Raw genomic sequence first — 17,401 nt, 5'->3', positions numbered from 1 at the left:
GGGTGTGGCTCCCTCCATGTACCTTACGTAAGTGCCCTACCTCTACCTGTCACTGTGCCCACTGCTTTAGGCAAAGTTTTAGGGTGAGGTGGCCGTGATGAAGAAACCGGCCTACATTCCACCCCTACACATCCGAATCTCTCAGATTCCTGGATGAAGCTGTGATCATATCAAACCACTTTCTGTTGTAGATATATAATATATATACATACAATATATATATGAGGGTGCAAGGACTGAACTCTTGAGGATTTAACACCTGGATATCTCACAATTTTGCCATAAGTACCCCAAAAGCGTGGCAAAAAATTTGCAACTTGTCCTACAAAAAACAAGTCCTCATTTCACTGCATAAAGACAGAAATTAAAATATTGCTAGCTCTTCCAATGTGGCCCAAAATGTCTCTAATAGGCTTGTCCAGAAGGGGTTTACTCATTCACAACAGCAGGACTTTAAAAATGCATTTACACTCACCGGCCACTTTATTAGGTACACCTGTCCAACTGCTCGTTAACACTTAATTTCTAATCAGCCAATCACATGGCGGCATTTAGGCATGTAGACATGGTCAAGACAATCTCCTGCAGTTCAAACTGAGCATCAGTATGGGGAAAAAGGTGATTTGTGGCCTTTGAACATGGCATGGTTGTTGGTGCCAGAAGGGCTGGTCTGAGTATTTCAGAAACTGCTGATCTACTGGGATTTTCACGCACAACCATCTCTAGGGTTTACAGAGAATGGTCTGAAAAAGAAAAAACATCCAGTGAGCGGCAGTTCTGTGGGCGGAAATGCCTTGTTGATGCCAGAGGTCAGAGGAGAATGGGCAGACTGGTTCGAGCTGATAGACAGGCAATAGTGACTCAAATTGCCACCCATTACAACCAAGGTAGGCAGAAGAGCATCTCTGAACGCACAGTACGTCGAACTTTGAGGCAGATGGGCTACAGCAGCAGAAGACCACACCGGGTGCCACTCCTTTCAGCTAAGAACAGGAAACTGAGGCTACAATTTGCACAAGCTCATCGAAATTGGAGAGTAGAAGATTGGAAAAACGTTGCCTGTTCTGATGAGTCTCGATTTCTGCTGCGACATTCGGATGGTAGGGTCAGAATTTGGCGTCAACAACATGAATGCATGGATCCATCCTGCCTTGTATCAACGGTTCAGGCTGGTGGTGGTGGTGTCATGGTGGGGGGAATATTTTCTTGGCACTCTTTGGGCCCCTTGGTACCAATTGAGCATCGTTGCAACGCCACAGCCTACCTGAGTATTGTTGCTGACCATGTCCATCCCTTTATGACCACAATGTACCCTGTAACATCTGATGGCTACTTTCAGCAGGATAATGCGCCATGTCATAAAGCTGGAATCATCTCAGACTGGTTTCTTGAACATGACAATGAGGTCACTGTACTCAAATGGCCTCCACAGTCACCAGATCTCAATCCAATAGAGCATCTTTGGGATGTGGTGGAACGGGAGATTCGCATCATGGATGTGCAGCCGACAAATCTGCGGCAACTGTGTGATGCCATCATGTCAATATGGAGCAAAATCTCTGAGGAGCTTCCAGCACCTTGTTGTATCTATGCCACGAAAAATTGAGGCAGTTCTGAAGGCAAAAGGGGGTCCAACCCGTTACTAGCAGGGTGTACCTAATGAAGTGGCCGGTGAGTGTATATTCTAGGATTGTGGCTTCTCCAAGCGTCCTGAGCCTGTGTCCTCTCACTGCTTTTCTCTTAGCTCCCTGCAATGAACTCATCCAGAGCTCCTTCCTCGCTTCTCCTGTAATATTCAGATGCTTGCTACAGCTTTTACTCAGAGCGGGAGCTTCTGTGAAGCAGTTCAGTGTACAGAGGAGCACAGCAGTGTACAGAGGAGCACAGCAGTGCACTAGGAGCACAGCAGTGTGAGGACACAGTCCAGTCCACTTATCCTGGAATATAAATCCAGTGTGGGATGAGTTCCAAAACAACGACCACGTTTTCTTAATCCTCTGCAACTCTCTTGAAACCAGTCAATAAGATTTCTAGAAGGTGACCTTTATAATCGGGGTCAAGGGTGACATGGAATGTTAGAGGGGTGACATGTACGTACAGTATAACATACATGCCCATAAATCTGCCCTGGAATGTCTCCGCCCCTTCAAAGTCCCAGTTTATGACAAATAATGGACTTGTGATGTTTGTTTGATCAGTAGTAACTTATGTGGACTCTGCACCACACAGGAGGACAGTTTGTGGTGCATGCAAATAGTTTCACAGAAAGTTTGTAACTTGTGTGGCAAATCCAGTGTGTGCCCCCCCCCCTATAGACCCTTTTAGGGAATCCACCAGCTTTGACCCTACAAAGCTGACAACAGTGTTAGTCATTGTTCCTGTAGATCGCTGTAACCATACCTCTGTGTGTGTTAGTAGCAGCAGAACTGTTAAAAGTTAAAATTCAAGCTAAGGCTACAGCTCTTCAAGTGCTACTTAGGAGGTGATTCATCCTGACAAGCTATTCACACAGAATAGAGGAGAGGGGCATTGGAACAGCTCAGTGTTAATACATGAAATCAAATGGTAGATTTCCTTTATGAAGCAAACATACCTTGAGACTGCTGTAGCTACACTGAAGCAGAAGCATATCTTCTTTAATCCCTGATCTGAGTGGTTCTGCTGAAAAAAACACTTTCAGGATTGTGGGAAAGCTGGATTGCCTTCAACCTGCATGTTACAGGAGCTTCCTGAACTGTCTAGGCCAGCGGTGGCGAACCTATGGCACGCGTGCCAGAGAGGGCACGCAGAGCCCTCACTGCTGGCACGCGCCCCATCCTCCCAACCACTGCCAGGTGCGGACAACCACTGTCCACACCTGGTTGTCATGGCTGTTAGCAGTATCGGAGCTGCGGAGCAGGGCGCTGACACTTCCTGCTCTGTCACTCCGATCACAGCATCGCACAGGACGGTAAGTGTCCCAGCGCTGGCAGCGTAATGATGTCATTACGCTGCCAGCGCTGGACACCTTACTCCGTGTGCGCTGCAGTGATCAGCCGGAGGAACTCCGAGTCTGAGGTGAGTTTTTTTTTTTATTCAGCGCTTCCACGGGGCATAGTAGATCAGCAGGAGGCTAACTTCCTTCCCGCAACTCACTGCGCCGCTACCACAAGCCCCCCCACGCCCGAACCCCAGCCCGCTATCGCACCCCTACCCCCCCCCCGCCGAAACTCCGCCCACACTCCGCCCACTACTGCCCGAACTCCGGCCGCTCTCACTACCCCCCCCCCCTCAACTCCGGTCACTGCCCCCCCATACCCTCTCCCCTGGAACTCATGCCTCATAACCCCATTGCCCCGAACTCCAGATGCTGCATTAACCCCCCCCCCACCAGCCCTAACTCTGACCGCCTACCCTCTGCCCATCTACCCCCCTGGAACAACAGACACCTGAACTTCTGCCCGCCAGCATGGCCGCCACCTTGGACAACCAAAGAGTAAGTAACATATGTATTTCTATGTATGTAATTATGTATATGCATATTATATTATATATTTATATGTGCATTTATATATTTATACCTGTGTGAGGGCTTATTTTTTGCGTAACATATTTTACTTCTCAGTTATTATTCCATGTCGTGTACTAGGAAGCTGGATTGTAATACCGTACTTTCGCTGTGCGCTCCAAATCCTTTATTCTTTGGTTCGGTAAAATCGCAGTGATTAAAACAGTGTACGAAAAAGAAAATAGTTTCGCCATCTTGTGACGCTAATAACTTTAGTGCACGGAGCTGGGGAGGGGTGATTTTTTTGCTTAATGAGCCGTTGTTTTCATTGCTACCATTTTGAGGACTGTGTGACCTTTTGATAACTTTTTATTACTCTTTTATGTGATGTAAAAGGGTGTAAAAGTGGCGTTTCAGTGTGTATAGGACTGCTGGAATCCGAGCTCAGGCAGTCCTGTGTAAATTGATTCTAAACTAAACCGTCAGTTTTCTGGTTAAATTGTCGTACTGGCACTTTGCCATAAGTAATTAGGTTTTGGGTTGCAGTTTGGGCACTCGGTCTCTAAAAGGTTCGCCATCACTGATCTAGGCTAATCAACCTGAGCTGGATGACTCGTACACAGGAGCTGGGGGAATGGTGCAGCGATTGATTACTTCTGCCTGTCAGGCACAACACAGTGATTACATCATTCTCTGGAGCAGTGCCTGAATCCCAGCACAGGAGTGACAGAGCCTCATTATCATAATTGTTTTTTCAGCAAAACCACTCGGCTCATGGATTAAACAAGATATGTTTCTGCATCAGTGTAGCTACAGGAGTCTTAAGACTGTTCCTTTAAGAACAAAAAGCTCTTCAAGGTGAGTTAACAGTTGCAGGATTAAAAGTTTTCACAGTTCTGCTGCTACTAACAACAAACACATATGGGTTAAATCTACAGTTTTGTATAGTAAATATATCCGGAAATAATGAATAAAACTTATTATATAGAAGTACCAGGACCAAATTTTCAACGTGGTTTGGGGGTCACATAATGTCACTGTGGAGCCCAACCCTAAACTTCACCATAGTCCCCCAGAAACAAACAGGCAGAAATGAGGACTGAGTCCTGGACTGTGATCCGGGAGGGGGCACTGACATTGCGTTCATAAATCTTGAACATTTTTCTCACATAATGTAAGGAATAGTTCATGGAGCCGTCATAATAGTCACACAGAGACGTCTATTATATAGTGTAGGATCCTCACACTGGATGTACTCAAATATAAAATATTAAAGCCCACAAGACCCCAGAAGGAGTCCAGTGCTATCTGGTACCAAGACAAGATGCTAGAGTCATTTGTATTGAAAAAAAATTCCCCCCAATTAACAAACTGCTATACAATGCCCCCCTCATTAATTTATATACACCCCCTGCTATACAGTGCCCCCCCCCTCATTCATTTATATACACCCCCTGTTATACAGTGCCCCCGCATTAATTTATATACACCCCCTGATATACAGTGCCCCCCTCATTAATTTATATACACCCCCTGTTATACAGTGCCCCCTCATTCATTTATATACACCCCCTGTTATACAGTGCCCCCCTCATTCATTTATATACACCCCCTGTTATACAGTGCCCCCCTCATTAATTTAAATCCCCCCCCCCCGCTATACAGTGCCCCCTCATTCATTTATATACACCCCCTGTTATACAGTGCCCCCTCATTCATTTATATACACCCCCTGTTATACAGTGCCCCCTCATTCATTTATATACACCCCCTGTTATACAGTGCCCCCTCATTCATTTATATACACCCCCTGTTATACAGTGCCCCCTCATTCATTTATATACACCCTCTGATATACAGTGCCCCCCTCATTCATTTATATACACCCTCTGATATACAGTGCCCCCCTCATTCATTTATATACACCCCATGCTATAAAATGCCCCTCAATAATTTATATACACTCCCTGCTATACAGTGCCCCCTCATTAACTTACGTACACCCCCTGCTATACAGTGCCCCCCTCATTAACTTACATACACCCCCTACTATACAGTGCCCCCCTCATTAACTTACATACACCCCCTACTATACAGTGCCCCTCTCATTAACTTACATACACCCCCTACTATACAGTGACCCCTCATTAATTTATATACACCCCCTGCTATACAGTGCCCCCTCATTAACTTACGTACACCCCCTGCTATACAGTGCCCCCTCATTGACCTACATACACCCCATACTATACAGTGCCCCTTCATTCATTTACATACACCCCCTGCTATACAGTGCCCCCTCATTAACTTATATACACCCCCTGCTGTACAGTGCCCCCTCAATAATTCATATACACCCCCTGCTATACAGTGCCCCCTCAATAATTTATATATACCCCCTGCTATACAGTGCCCCCTCATTAACTTATATACACCCCCTGCTATACAGTGCCCCCTCATAGCCTCTGCGGGGGTCTTCCTTCATTAGTCATTGGCAGTGGATACATATACATTCCAATAGGGAACTCCTTGTATAACATCTATTTATTATAAGTATAAAAGCAATAAAAGCATAAAAGATCTCAGAGTGATTAACCATAATCATATGGGTATTTGACTGAATGTAATAGACAGTAGACCTGTTTCGGGTCTGAACCAGGCGCGTTCTACGTCCCCATTCGACATACGTTACTATCTCCATACCATCTATCTCATCATTGACCTATTAATGAATTGTATACCTTACTATTTATGCATGTACATTCTATATACATTACATATTATCTATAAGGTTCAACATAATCCTAAGTAAATGACAATTAGTCTCTGCACATGCACCAGGAGGCTCATGATGAGCAGCACATCAGTGCAGGCCATACAGGGGGGATACGCTGTAACACTCTGTCATACATTTTATTCACTCATATATTACACTATGTATAGAAGAACTCAGTAAGGTATTTAGTAGATTTTATGAAATTTAAAGAGCCCAATTCTTCTCCTTGTCTACACAAATATATACAACCTCAGATTATTCACACATGTATTTCACAAAAATGCGGCTTCCCCATTTCGGCAGTCCTAGTCCAGGTCCACCCAAAAAATTGCTGACTCCATTTCCAATGATGGATGACGAGAAGCTGTGTACGTATTCCCATGTGGGACATATCAAGGACACGTCTCCATTTGGATCATATGTGACCCCAGTGTCGTCCTCTCTACATACGTTTTTTTGCTAGCAGCTCTCTTTCTCCCCTCCTGGCAGTCTCAGCCTCTAATCCTGGCTGTCTCTCAGACCGACTCCTGAAATTTAACTAAAAGCAGATGTGAGAGGCTCCGAAGTGGGGACCAGGAACTAAGATTTGGGTGTTTGGGATGTAACCCATTTCTAGAGCGCCTCATCACCCCCACGGAGGAGAAGAAGAGAGTGCTGCAGAAGAGAGAGTGTCAAGAGACAGAGGTGTGTCTGCCATAAGAGGAGGAGAGAGACTCAGGCGGGGACAGAGAGACAGGTGTGTCCAAAAGTCAGGAAGAAGAGACAGAAAAAGCAAAGAAACCACAACTGAGAGGTGCAGACACGTTTTGGAGACTCCAGGGCAAAGAGCCAAGAGAGAGAGGGGGCAAAGCCTGGCAGAGGCAGAAGGGGCATCACTGGCAGAAGAGACGTCTTGCTAACATGTAAGTCTAAGGGCAAGGAGGAGGGGGTGAGAGGCAGAAAATACCGAAATATTGTGCAGAGGCGGGTGAGAGATAAAATAGAGATCAAGAAGCAGAAGAGCGAGACAGGCAACAGGCGGAAACATGTACACGGGGCTAAGAGGAAGCACATGCTGAAACAGGCGAGACAGATAGAGCGGAAGAATTGGCTCTAGTGTCCTCCAAGTCCTGAATGGTCCCTCTTGTTCTAGTAGCAGCAGAAGAAGAAGAGACAAGTCCTACAAGATGAGCTGGCTGCAGGAGGACTCCGAGGTCTACAAGATGCTGCATGGGAACCAGGAGAACAGGTCGTCTCCAAGACAGTCCAGCAGCTTCAAGCTCCTGCAGGAGGCCCTGGAGAACAACCCTGATGGTACTTCTAGGACTGGACACTACGACTAGATACTGACTACTAGGGACCGATAGTGACTGCTTGGACTACTGTGTACACTGACGTGGATGCCCATTGATGTGTCACTGATGTGACTGCCAGTCCATCCACATAACAACTTGGACTATCACCAACACTCACATAGAGAGTAATACAACTCTACCTACTATGCCAGGAAGTGTTATCAGAGGGACTGGCACAGAATCCTGTTGTGACTGCCCACATATCTGCTACATACAGACCTAGTAAACACACAATGCTGCCAAGCTGTGCCACCATCTTCAGGGCTGCACCATCCATGTGGCGAGTGGAGCATTTTGCCTCAGGCAGAACCTCCTGCCGCGAGATGGGTGGACAGCATCAGGGGTGCAGTCACTGATATGGTTAAGTAGGTTGTACCCCAATGTAGGTGTGCATTGTGCCATGTCACACATAGCTGGCACTGCTACTAGTAGGCACACTTACCAATTAAGCAGTTATCATTGATCCTGATTTTGACACCCACCAAATGGATAGGATGGGTGCCCGAGGGTGCACAACCCCTGGTCATAAAAGGCGCCCCACCTGTCGCTACTGAACAGGTTGTAATAAGCTGACCTTACATCTGCACCCCTGAACATACTATATTATTATATTAGATAGCATAGGACGTGTCTGTCTCTGCCCGTATGATTGTATTTCCCCACTAAGGACCCCCATTTATTTGACTTTCTAAAAGAAAACCTGTATCTCATAGCAGCCAATCACAGCACATCTCTTAATTATATATCCTGATCATTTGAAATAAAAAACAGCATCGTGATTGGTTGCAACACAGTCACGTTGGCTTTTAAACAGTTTTATAGATTTACACCTTGAAGGGGGTGTCCATAAAAAGCTACTACACACTACACCTACTTATGACTGACACTGAACAGAGAACCAGACGCTAAAGTTATCAATCTGGCGCCAAAATCCCCCGCAGACACATTTATCGCTGCAAATTTGGGCATGGACGCAAAAATAATAGACAACGGCGGTGGATTTACTGTTAATCACAGCGACGGCATGCACACAGTAGTATAACGACCACACGTCCTCTTATGGGACTGGGAAAGCCGCATATTTGACAGCTGGGGGTCAGACGGGAGACATAGTTGGCATTGGAAATGTTAATGTTGGGTCTGGAACAATTGCAGAGATATTTCTAGATCTGGCTGGAAGGGCGAAATAGACATAGAAGGTAGTGAATCCACAACCGCACTCCAGGGACTCCCAAATTAATCCAGTCCCCTCTGACGTGGTCTGATTAACTACCATTTACACGTGAGAGTCAGGCGTGTAGACCAGACACGTGACACTGTGCCGCCATGTTGTACTATTATCATTTTTTAAAATTGAGTGTAAAAGTTTTCCTGAAACTGCGCCACCCTTGTCTACAGGTTGTGTCTGGTACTGCAGCACTGACTCATTTAACTAAACCACAATGCTTAAAATATGGCGCAGTATCTTTTTATATACATATTTTTTTTAATTGAATTATTAAAATCTAATGGAAATATTTGCTTATTCCATATGTGATCCGTAAAAAATGATTCTGATTTATCTCCCAGGTGTTTCCACAGCTCTACCCAGCAGATTGTCACCCAACGTTCAGAAACCTGTCAGCAGCATCCAGAAACCTACCGTACCTTCACCGCAACGGCTGTGCGAAAAGTGCAACACGAGCATCCAGTGAGTGGACCCCCCATTTACTTCATATATATCTGATATGATGGGGGGGTGGGCTGTCAGACCCCCTGGGTCAGCCACTTTTTATATGGGTCGCATGAATCGGTTATTTGTGTAATAATCGGATGAGCGTGTCATATGGCTGCAGGGAAAGCCATTATAATGTACAGCAATTGCTTTGACCTCTCTGGGTGTGAAAGAGTGTAATGTCACCAGCACAGAGCACTCCCATCTTTAATGGCACAATAATATGTCACGGTGACAGGTCCGTTGTGTACTGAAGTTAATAGCATTCCACACGTCTGTGAGCGATACGTATGATATATATTTCTCTCATGCTGGTAGTAGGGGCGGAAGGTTACACGGATTTTATGGTGGGTGATTACTTTGAAGCAATTGCACTCTGACCCGGCCCTGAGCATTGGATTGTGTGACACATGCTTGTACACGCTGCTCCACTATGGATAGAAAGCTATCTCCTACAAACAAGATTCTGGTGTAGTTTTAAAGATTAGCTTTCAAATGGCACCAGAACCTATATATCCAAAGCTATGGCTACAAGTAGCCAGGACGTATCACATACAATGATACACATATTCACTATTCAGTGTAAACAAGTTGTGCTGGAGTAAAATTATTGTGATTTTTACCTTTACTAGTTTCCCTAAGGATAAATAGGGTTTATTCTTTAAAACCTCTGAAATTATGAACTAAAACTGTGTCGTCGTCCCCCATTTCTGCTAGAATTCCCTTTATTCTTTGACATGTTTATTGTGTATATTTTACCTAAGGGTGATGTCACACATGGCGTTTTGAACCGTTTTTGGTCCGTTAAAAAAACGCATCCGTTTTTGACAGGTTTTACCAATTATCTTAATTAAAACTGGTCAAAAACGGATGCGTTTTTAGACGGACTGCTTAAAAACGGACCAAAAACGGGTTCAAAACGCCATGTGTGGCATCACCCTAATGGGGTTAATGAAAAGCTTGTTTTCTTAGACCTATATTATGTGACATCCCTCTGTTAATCCTCCTGGAAATGTAGAAATAAATTGACCACCTTGGTTTACCATTTATCAATGAGATGACTCTGGGAAAGTTGGGTGACGACCCCTGTGGGAGCCGTAGTGCTGTATAGATTTTCTAACAGTGGTCTTGTCTTCTTCTTTCTGTCAGTGACATAGCGGTGAGGATCTCAGAGGGTCGCCACCGCCACCCGGCGTGCTACGTCTGTGCGGACTGCGGCCTCAACCTGCGCATGAGAGGACACTTTTGGGCCGGCGATGAGCTGGTGTGTGAGAAACATGCGCGTGCCAGGCATCACACAGGATCTCCCCGCACATAAAGAGATTATTATATCCCTCTTCTTCCATATTCAGACCTGGTCTCCGCTATAATACGCACCTTCAACATTTTCCTATCAGGCATGGTGACGTCCTGGTACTTCACCCATATTACTTATAGATGCCAGGATGGTGGCATCATCTGTTATTGTACCAGAAACACCCCCTACCATAGGGGGAGATTTATCCGAAATGTCTGAGAGCAGAACTGTTCTGGTCACCCATGGAAACCAATCGGAGCTCAGCTTTCATTTTCCCACAGCTGTTTATAAAATTCAAGCTGAAATCTGATTGGTTCTGATGGGCAACTAGACCAATTTTACCTCAGACACTTCTGATACATCTATATTTATATCTAACGTATATGTGTAGGGTGAGACTTGTGCCCTGGGCGCACTGTATAACCACTAGGCCGGGCATTTCCATACAAGTGAAGAAAGGTCTTGGTGTAATTAGTATTAAATACCACTAGACTTTACATATGTCGCTTCTTATACCCTGTCATCACCCCCCATTCAAGGGAAATGCTTTCTGCTATACAGGAGACTGCCTCACCTCCATACATTGACTCGTTCTAGGCTCCTCCATGTATAATCCTGGTCAATAATACGACATAATCACCGCATCATCACCTCAGACATGGTTTTGGTCATACCTCCTTCCCCCCTATAGCTACATACCTTCTGCTTACCTCAGGCCCAGCCCCCACCCCTCCTCCTCGTATTATAAATTATAAGACTAAACTTATTCCTTTTAAAGGATAATTCACAAAGTCTTCCATCAAATGGGACTTGTGATCCCCTTTGCCTGTATATAGTCACCTAAACACCGTTATGGACCCAGCTAGCGACATTCATGTTGCGCGCGACCAGCGGCATAATATACAATAACATGTATTATCTGTGTCACGCGTAGACATGTCTGGTTTCCATAGCAGTTTCCGTACAATACAAGGAGCTGCTTGTACATAACCCACAGATCCTGATGTTGCGTTTTTAACTTGTGTGGTGTGTTAACCCTTTGCTGTGTGAGTCCGTCTCTCTTCAGTCACTGCAAGTGTTATGGTTTTGTGTTTGTATTTGATATGCTATTAAACTATTATTGTGTTGAAGATGACCTATAATGTCTATGTTTCTTCATCTTATCAAATATTACTATGACCCAGGAGCAAAACATGGCGTCCGGAGTGCTGTAATGGGTCATATGGGACAAGTTTGTATGGAGAAATGTTTATAACTTTTGGTTAGAACAAGGTGGAAAGGACTAGCAATCGTGTGGGGGCTGGGATCAAGGATAACCCACCAAAACTCTTTGCCAAAAGTGGAATTAATCCTAATAACAACTCTGGGAACTACGCTGGGACACTATGCTACTTGTCTGTATCCACAGGCATTAAAGATGACACAATAAAACTCTCAGTGTGATGGATGAACTGCTGGAAGCCAAGATTTTTCAGCCCCGACAAGCCCAATAGCTTGTAATATCATGTAATTAATGCTCAAGGATTATAGATCGGTCCCTATATTGTTCAATAAAACTTTTTTTTACTGAAGTAAATGGTTATAACTACGTCACGAAGGAGCGCTCTATGTCTCACTGAGGATTTCTTCTACACAAAAGATGAGCTTTTTCCTAGACAATAATTCTAGGTGGAAAAAAGGGAACAGTAATGGGGTCCACACCTACTCCATTTATTCTTAGACGCATATTATAGCGACATAATATAATATATAATGATCCTTCATACAGAGATTACGAGTTTTCTACAATGTAAATAAAGAATGGCTTCCCAGCCACTAGTCTACTAGTAGCTCCAGTCTCAAAAGCCTTATGGTCATTACTTAGGTTTTTTACAAGTGGCACCTATAGGGTGATCTGGAACACTAAGGTTTGGTGTTTCAAATCAGCCTGACATGTACCCTTTAAAGGGGTTGTCACTCAAATTATATCTATTCACTATACACAGGATAGAGGAGGGGAAGAAAAGTGGTTGGTTCCATGGGGTGCAAAATCACAAAAACATTGGGCTGCTTGTGTCCCATGTGGCATTACCACCTATCCATTCACTTGTAAGTATCTTATAGGATAGCTATCTCCCACTGTTGGATGAAGTGAATTAAAGGCAGGTACAGCACCGAACAGTGACGCACCAGCCATGAGGTGAGTTGAGCCTCTTGCCTCAGACAGCACCACCTGCAGCAAAATGGAGGGCAGCATCAGGAGCACAGTCACCTGCTACAAAGCAGTACCTGACACTTACTAATGTCTCGTCACACCTGATGTCGAGAGACACTGCATGGGGAATCCACTTACTAAAAAAGTGCCTTCACCCCTGCCACTGATTTAGTTCTCATCATTCCTTGTGGTCCCAGTGGTCAGACCCCCCAGTCATAAGACACATTCTACAGGATAGGTTTCATTGGTAGGACAATCCCTTTAGGGATACATATGGTAACAATCTCATGATATTTGGCAGGGATTCACTCCTTATCTCTGAAAAATAGTGTAATAGGATAAAACAGAACATTTTAAGGGAAATCAGGACAATCGGTCGGCTCTGGTATCTCGCTGGGGTTGAAGTGCTCCGTGGTGCCCGCTGGGAGTTGTAGTGGTACAAGCTGTTTGTATAAGAGTTTATTGATGTAGCGTCCGATAAGCGCTGGCTCACATCTGTATTTAGTTTCATGAACGCCTGGAATGCTGCGGCAGGAATGTTTTGTATGGAGAGAATCACAGGGTAATAATAGCCGAGCACTAAATGGTTTCCTGTGCAATGTTTTGCATGACCTTACCTCCTACTTCTTATGTGTCTCAGAGAAAATGGATATGTCTCGTATTTACACAGCTCATTTTACATCTCAATGACGGAGATTTCACAAGATATGTCCTTTATATGTTTGCACAATGTACTTAGCATGTGCCGCAACATAGAAGCCCAATGTCAGGCAGGGGCCAGTGAGCCGACTGTGATGCAACACAAGAAGAAATACTTCTCCACCCAAACTAAAAATAGGGGAACACAGCAAAATATTAGTCATTTGTTCTACCACCAGCTTCTGTGTTCATGGATATCTTATCATGAGTATATGAACTAAGGTGGGACAGGGGTGTATCTTCTGGTGTCTGACCCCTGCAGCACAATTTGTTTTATGACCACCCATCTAACATGTACCAGTCATTACTTGTCCCAGATGGAGTGGGAGAGTCTCAGATTTTCAGATCAGTCCATGGCAGCGGTTGGTATGTCCCAGGTTTCTAAATACAGATATAGTTGAATGCAATGATTAGGCAGGGAGCCATCAGCTCCCCACTCTTCCATTTATCATCTGATGCTGTGTAGCAGAGGCCTTCCAGCCAATGTGATGACCCATCGTGTCTTCCAATTCCATAGAAGAAAGCTGCTGCAGTGGTGTCTATTTTTTAGAAGTGTATTAGAATGGGGTGCTCTACAAAGATGGATGTATTAAAAATTAGGGTGCTACAGAAAAAGGAGAATAATTTGTAGGGGTATTATAAGTTAGGGGAGGGGAGGATAGGGCACATTTAAAATGGGGTCCGACAAAAAATAGTAGAAGAGTTTATAGGTGGAGTCTATGGAAAGGGGGCATAATTAGTTGGTGAGTCACATTAAAGGGCATTATAAGTGGAGCCCCAGAGGGGCATTACACAAGGTGATGTGTCACAGAATGAGGTCATTATACTGGGAGACATTGTGGCACATTTACTAAGGGTCTGCGGACCGCATTTTTGTCGGGTTCCCCCACTTTTTCAGTTTTGCGCCACATTTAACTGGGGTTTTTAGCGCACGTAATCGGATTTTCATGCGACACAAATCAGGGGGAGGGCTGTAGGACAACCCGACGGATTCTGACCGCGCGGGATTTAACATTCCAAATTGTGTCGCAAGCCATACACCTACATGCACCGGGAAGAAGAAGGTGAACTCCGGCGGACCTGAGCGGGGAAGCGACACATGCAGGAATTTGGACGCACGATTTTAGTGAATCGCGGCAGCTCCGAATCCTCGTCGGACAACGCATCTCGGGGATCGCGACGGGACGGGTAAGTAAATGTGCCCCATTGTATAGTATAGGGTTCATTAAGGGGAATATTATGCTTTAAAGGTTAGGGGCAGGGCCGGTATGAGTTTATGTGTCGTACAGCAAATTTTCTCCACATTTTATCGTCCCGAAAGTTGTGAGGTATATAATTGTATAGTGTTGTGTGATGTGCCATTAATTATATACATCCCTAGTGTGTTGGATTGAGCCAGATTTTTTGTATTGTTATTTTATGTCCTTGACTTCAACTCTATGGGGGACATTCATCATAGTGGGTCTCAGGTTCGCCTGTTTTTGCGCCTGGTTTGCTCTTCTTTTTGGCTCCTGATCTATGATGGATCTAGTTCCGGCTTAGTAAATGCACTTTGGAATTGTCGCATGTCCGATTCATTTGCGCCTAAATTAGCGCCAAATTTGGCGCAATTGTTAGATCTCATTTGTGAGCAATAATGAAAGGAGACTGAGAAAATGTGACAGAACGTTCAGGGCTTCATCTCTGCACAAAAAAACTATCATTGTGATGTAACTGCAGGGACTAAAAGTTACAGATATGTAAAAAAAAAAAAAAAAAATTAGTCTTTTCCTTTTTTATTATAAGGTACAGGAAACAGAGACTGATAATATTCTCAGATCTGTACAATAAGATAATAATCACTCCCAGAGATGATCCTATAGGAAATTATGAAGTCGTTACTGGAGAAATTTTACATTTTATAACTGCTCCGAAGTATTTTCCATGTTGCATAGAGGGAATTTTTCATTTGGGAACCTAAAATGTATGTTTTTAGTAATGAAAAGGGAAGTTTTTTGGAAGTGCACCTGCTCAGAGTAGGTGCATTTTTGCGCCTTGTTTTGCGCCTCTTTAGGCGCAAATTAGTGATAGATCTGCAACACCCTCGCCGATGCAATGGCGAGGTAGGGTTTGCGAATACGTCCCACCTGCATGTAATCCCATTACACTACATGGTCCTGACAGGACATAGGGGTATTGCAGTGGTGAATCCTGCCTGGCAAGGCAGAGGTTAAGTATTTTGTATGATGCAAGATGCTGTTGTCCAATGATATGTGTTACATCCTGTCCTCTGTAAGCTGAGATGTGATTGGAGGAGCAGCCACCACCTGACCAAAGGAAGGTAATAAAACCTCTGGCCAGGAATGTTCTAGAGAAGTCTGTCTCAGATTCTGGAGAGAAAGAGGACTTTAGGAGAATCCTAGAGATCAGTGAGTGAGTGAGTAATCTCTGTCTAGCCCATACCAGAGCAGGAAGAGCCTAGCCCCTGCCTCTGAAGAGTGGAGCATTAGACTAGAGTTAGTGTAGTGAGGAAAAGGGGTATCATCTTACCTTTAAAGGTGATACCTGAAGCCCTACAGGACAAGCTGAAGCTTCCTACCAGGACACAGCTGCCTCCCAGCCTGCCCTCTAAATCCAGGCTGGTGAACTATCTCCTGAGGCTCCCTCCAACTCACATCTCAGCACCCTACCTACCTGTTAAAGGCACGTTTGCTGCGGTTCCTGCGGCTCAAATAAAGAACTGTAAGTTGTTTTCTTCAACTTCTGTCTCCGTCTGGTCCCTGCTAATACGGCTGCCTTCATCACCGGCACCCTGTCCATCACCCAGAGACTCACACTCGGGACATTAAGGGGTTGCCCCAGGGAGATCCGCTATAGCAGCCGCTCCCTCATCATTTCTTGCCAACACCACCCTGCTGGAGACCTGCCAGGCTGTAGGACAGCCCTCCGGTTCCCCCCGTACCAAGCACCGTGACAATAGCGTGCTTAGGCCGCAACCGCCAGCCACTCCGGTACCGCGGGCCCCGGCTGTCTCCAGGCCTCACCTCAAGGGCTAGGCCCCGGTGGGGGATGTTGCAGATCCCGTGCAAACATCTGTATAGGAGGCACTCACTATGTCAGATAAAGCGCAGGGACTCAAAACCACTAAGTGCCGAACTTTGCCGTGCGCCAGAAAATGGCGCATAAATGTGCCAAATTAATGAGATGCGCCATATTTTTGCGCTACAAGACGCTCAAAACAGTCTAACAGACTATGATTAATGTCCCCCTATATGCTTCTTCCAGATATAGATAGACTTGAGTGCACCCTCAGGCCCACCAACCCCTATGAAATAGACCCATGGACTTGTTTATTGCTTGGTTTATTATTTGACCATCTTCTGCCTATAATGGATAGAACAGCATTCCCAAAAGGTTTTTCTCCTTAGGTTGTTTCCCTAGAACATTCCATAAGTTCCACAAGTCGGCAATGACTCATGGTATGGTTTGCTGACGTAAGGCTGGACAATGCTGCCGGCTTTATGGCCACCAGACGGACACTATTGTAACAAGGTGCTAATATGAGACAGAACGCTTATAGTCTGAGGGCTTATTCCAGCTGAGATCTGCGCTTGGAGACAGTTCAGTCAAAGACTCGCTCGTAGCTCGTAACAAGTTACAGGTGCCGTGATGGACATTTATGGATAATATTTCATGTGAAGATTCAAGGGGGAGATAAGCATCTGCTTACCATTCTCCTATCAAACATTCCATAGAACTTGGGATAGTAAAGTTCTCCACATGTTTACCGTATGGCCATGTATGGGCCGTGTGTCTTCACAGGGTTATAAATCAAGTCAGCATTAACTCGGTATATGTTCTTCTACATTATTATTTCCCAAAAAGTGGGAATGCACCCTGGCACAGAAGAAGGAGTGGTGC

At 44.9% G+C, this 17,401-nt stretch overlaps 1 protein-coding gene and 1 long non-coding RNA gene across 3 annotated transcripts in view; one reads left to right on the top strand and one right to left on the bottom strand.

Annotated features, from left to right (window-relative positions):
- The window catches only part of LOC140128011 (uncharacterized), a 36,538-nt gene extending 26,165 nt beyond the window's left edge, over positions 1-10,373 (bottom strand). Inside the window, exon 1 of the long non-coding RNA XR_011855095.1 lies at positions 10,355-10,373. This is a non-coding gene — a long non-coding RNA (uncharacterized lncRNA). The remainder of the gene's footprint in view (positions 1-10,354) is intronic.
- Positions 6,851-11,743, top strand: PDLIM2 (PDZ and LIM domain 2). 2 transcript variants are annotated; one of them, XM_072149339.1, is made up of 4 exons: positions 6,851-7,165; positions 7,399-7,556; positions 9,167-9,287; positions 10,461-11,743. In XM_072149339.1, the coding sequence occupies exons 2-4, from the start codon at positions 7,430-7,432 to the stop codon at positions 10,627-10,629; spliced, it is 417 nt and encodes a 138-aa protein (XP_072005440.1). In that variant the 5' UTR covers positions 6,851-7,165; positions 7,399-7,429; the 3' UTR covers positions 10,630-11,743. The 2 variants fall into 2 exon arrangements, with proteins under 2 accessions (XP_072005440.1, XP_072005438.1); XM_072149337.1 differs by having other exon boundaries at positions 6,854-7,165; positions 7,396-7,556.
- The last annotated feature ends 5,658 nt before the right edge of the window (positions 11,744-17,401 follow it).

The sequence above is a fragment of the Engystomops pustulosus genome, chromosome 4 (assembly GCF_040894005.1).
Source record: "Engystomops pustulosus chromosome 4, aEngPut4.maternal, whole genome shotgun sequence".
Taxonomy (NCBI): domain Eukaryota; kingdom Metazoa; phylum Chordata; class Amphibia; order Anura; family Leptodactylidae; genus Engystomops; species Engystomops pustulosus.
Note: the sequence above shows the minus strand (reverse complement) of the source record. Positions and strands in the feature narration are given on the sequence as shown.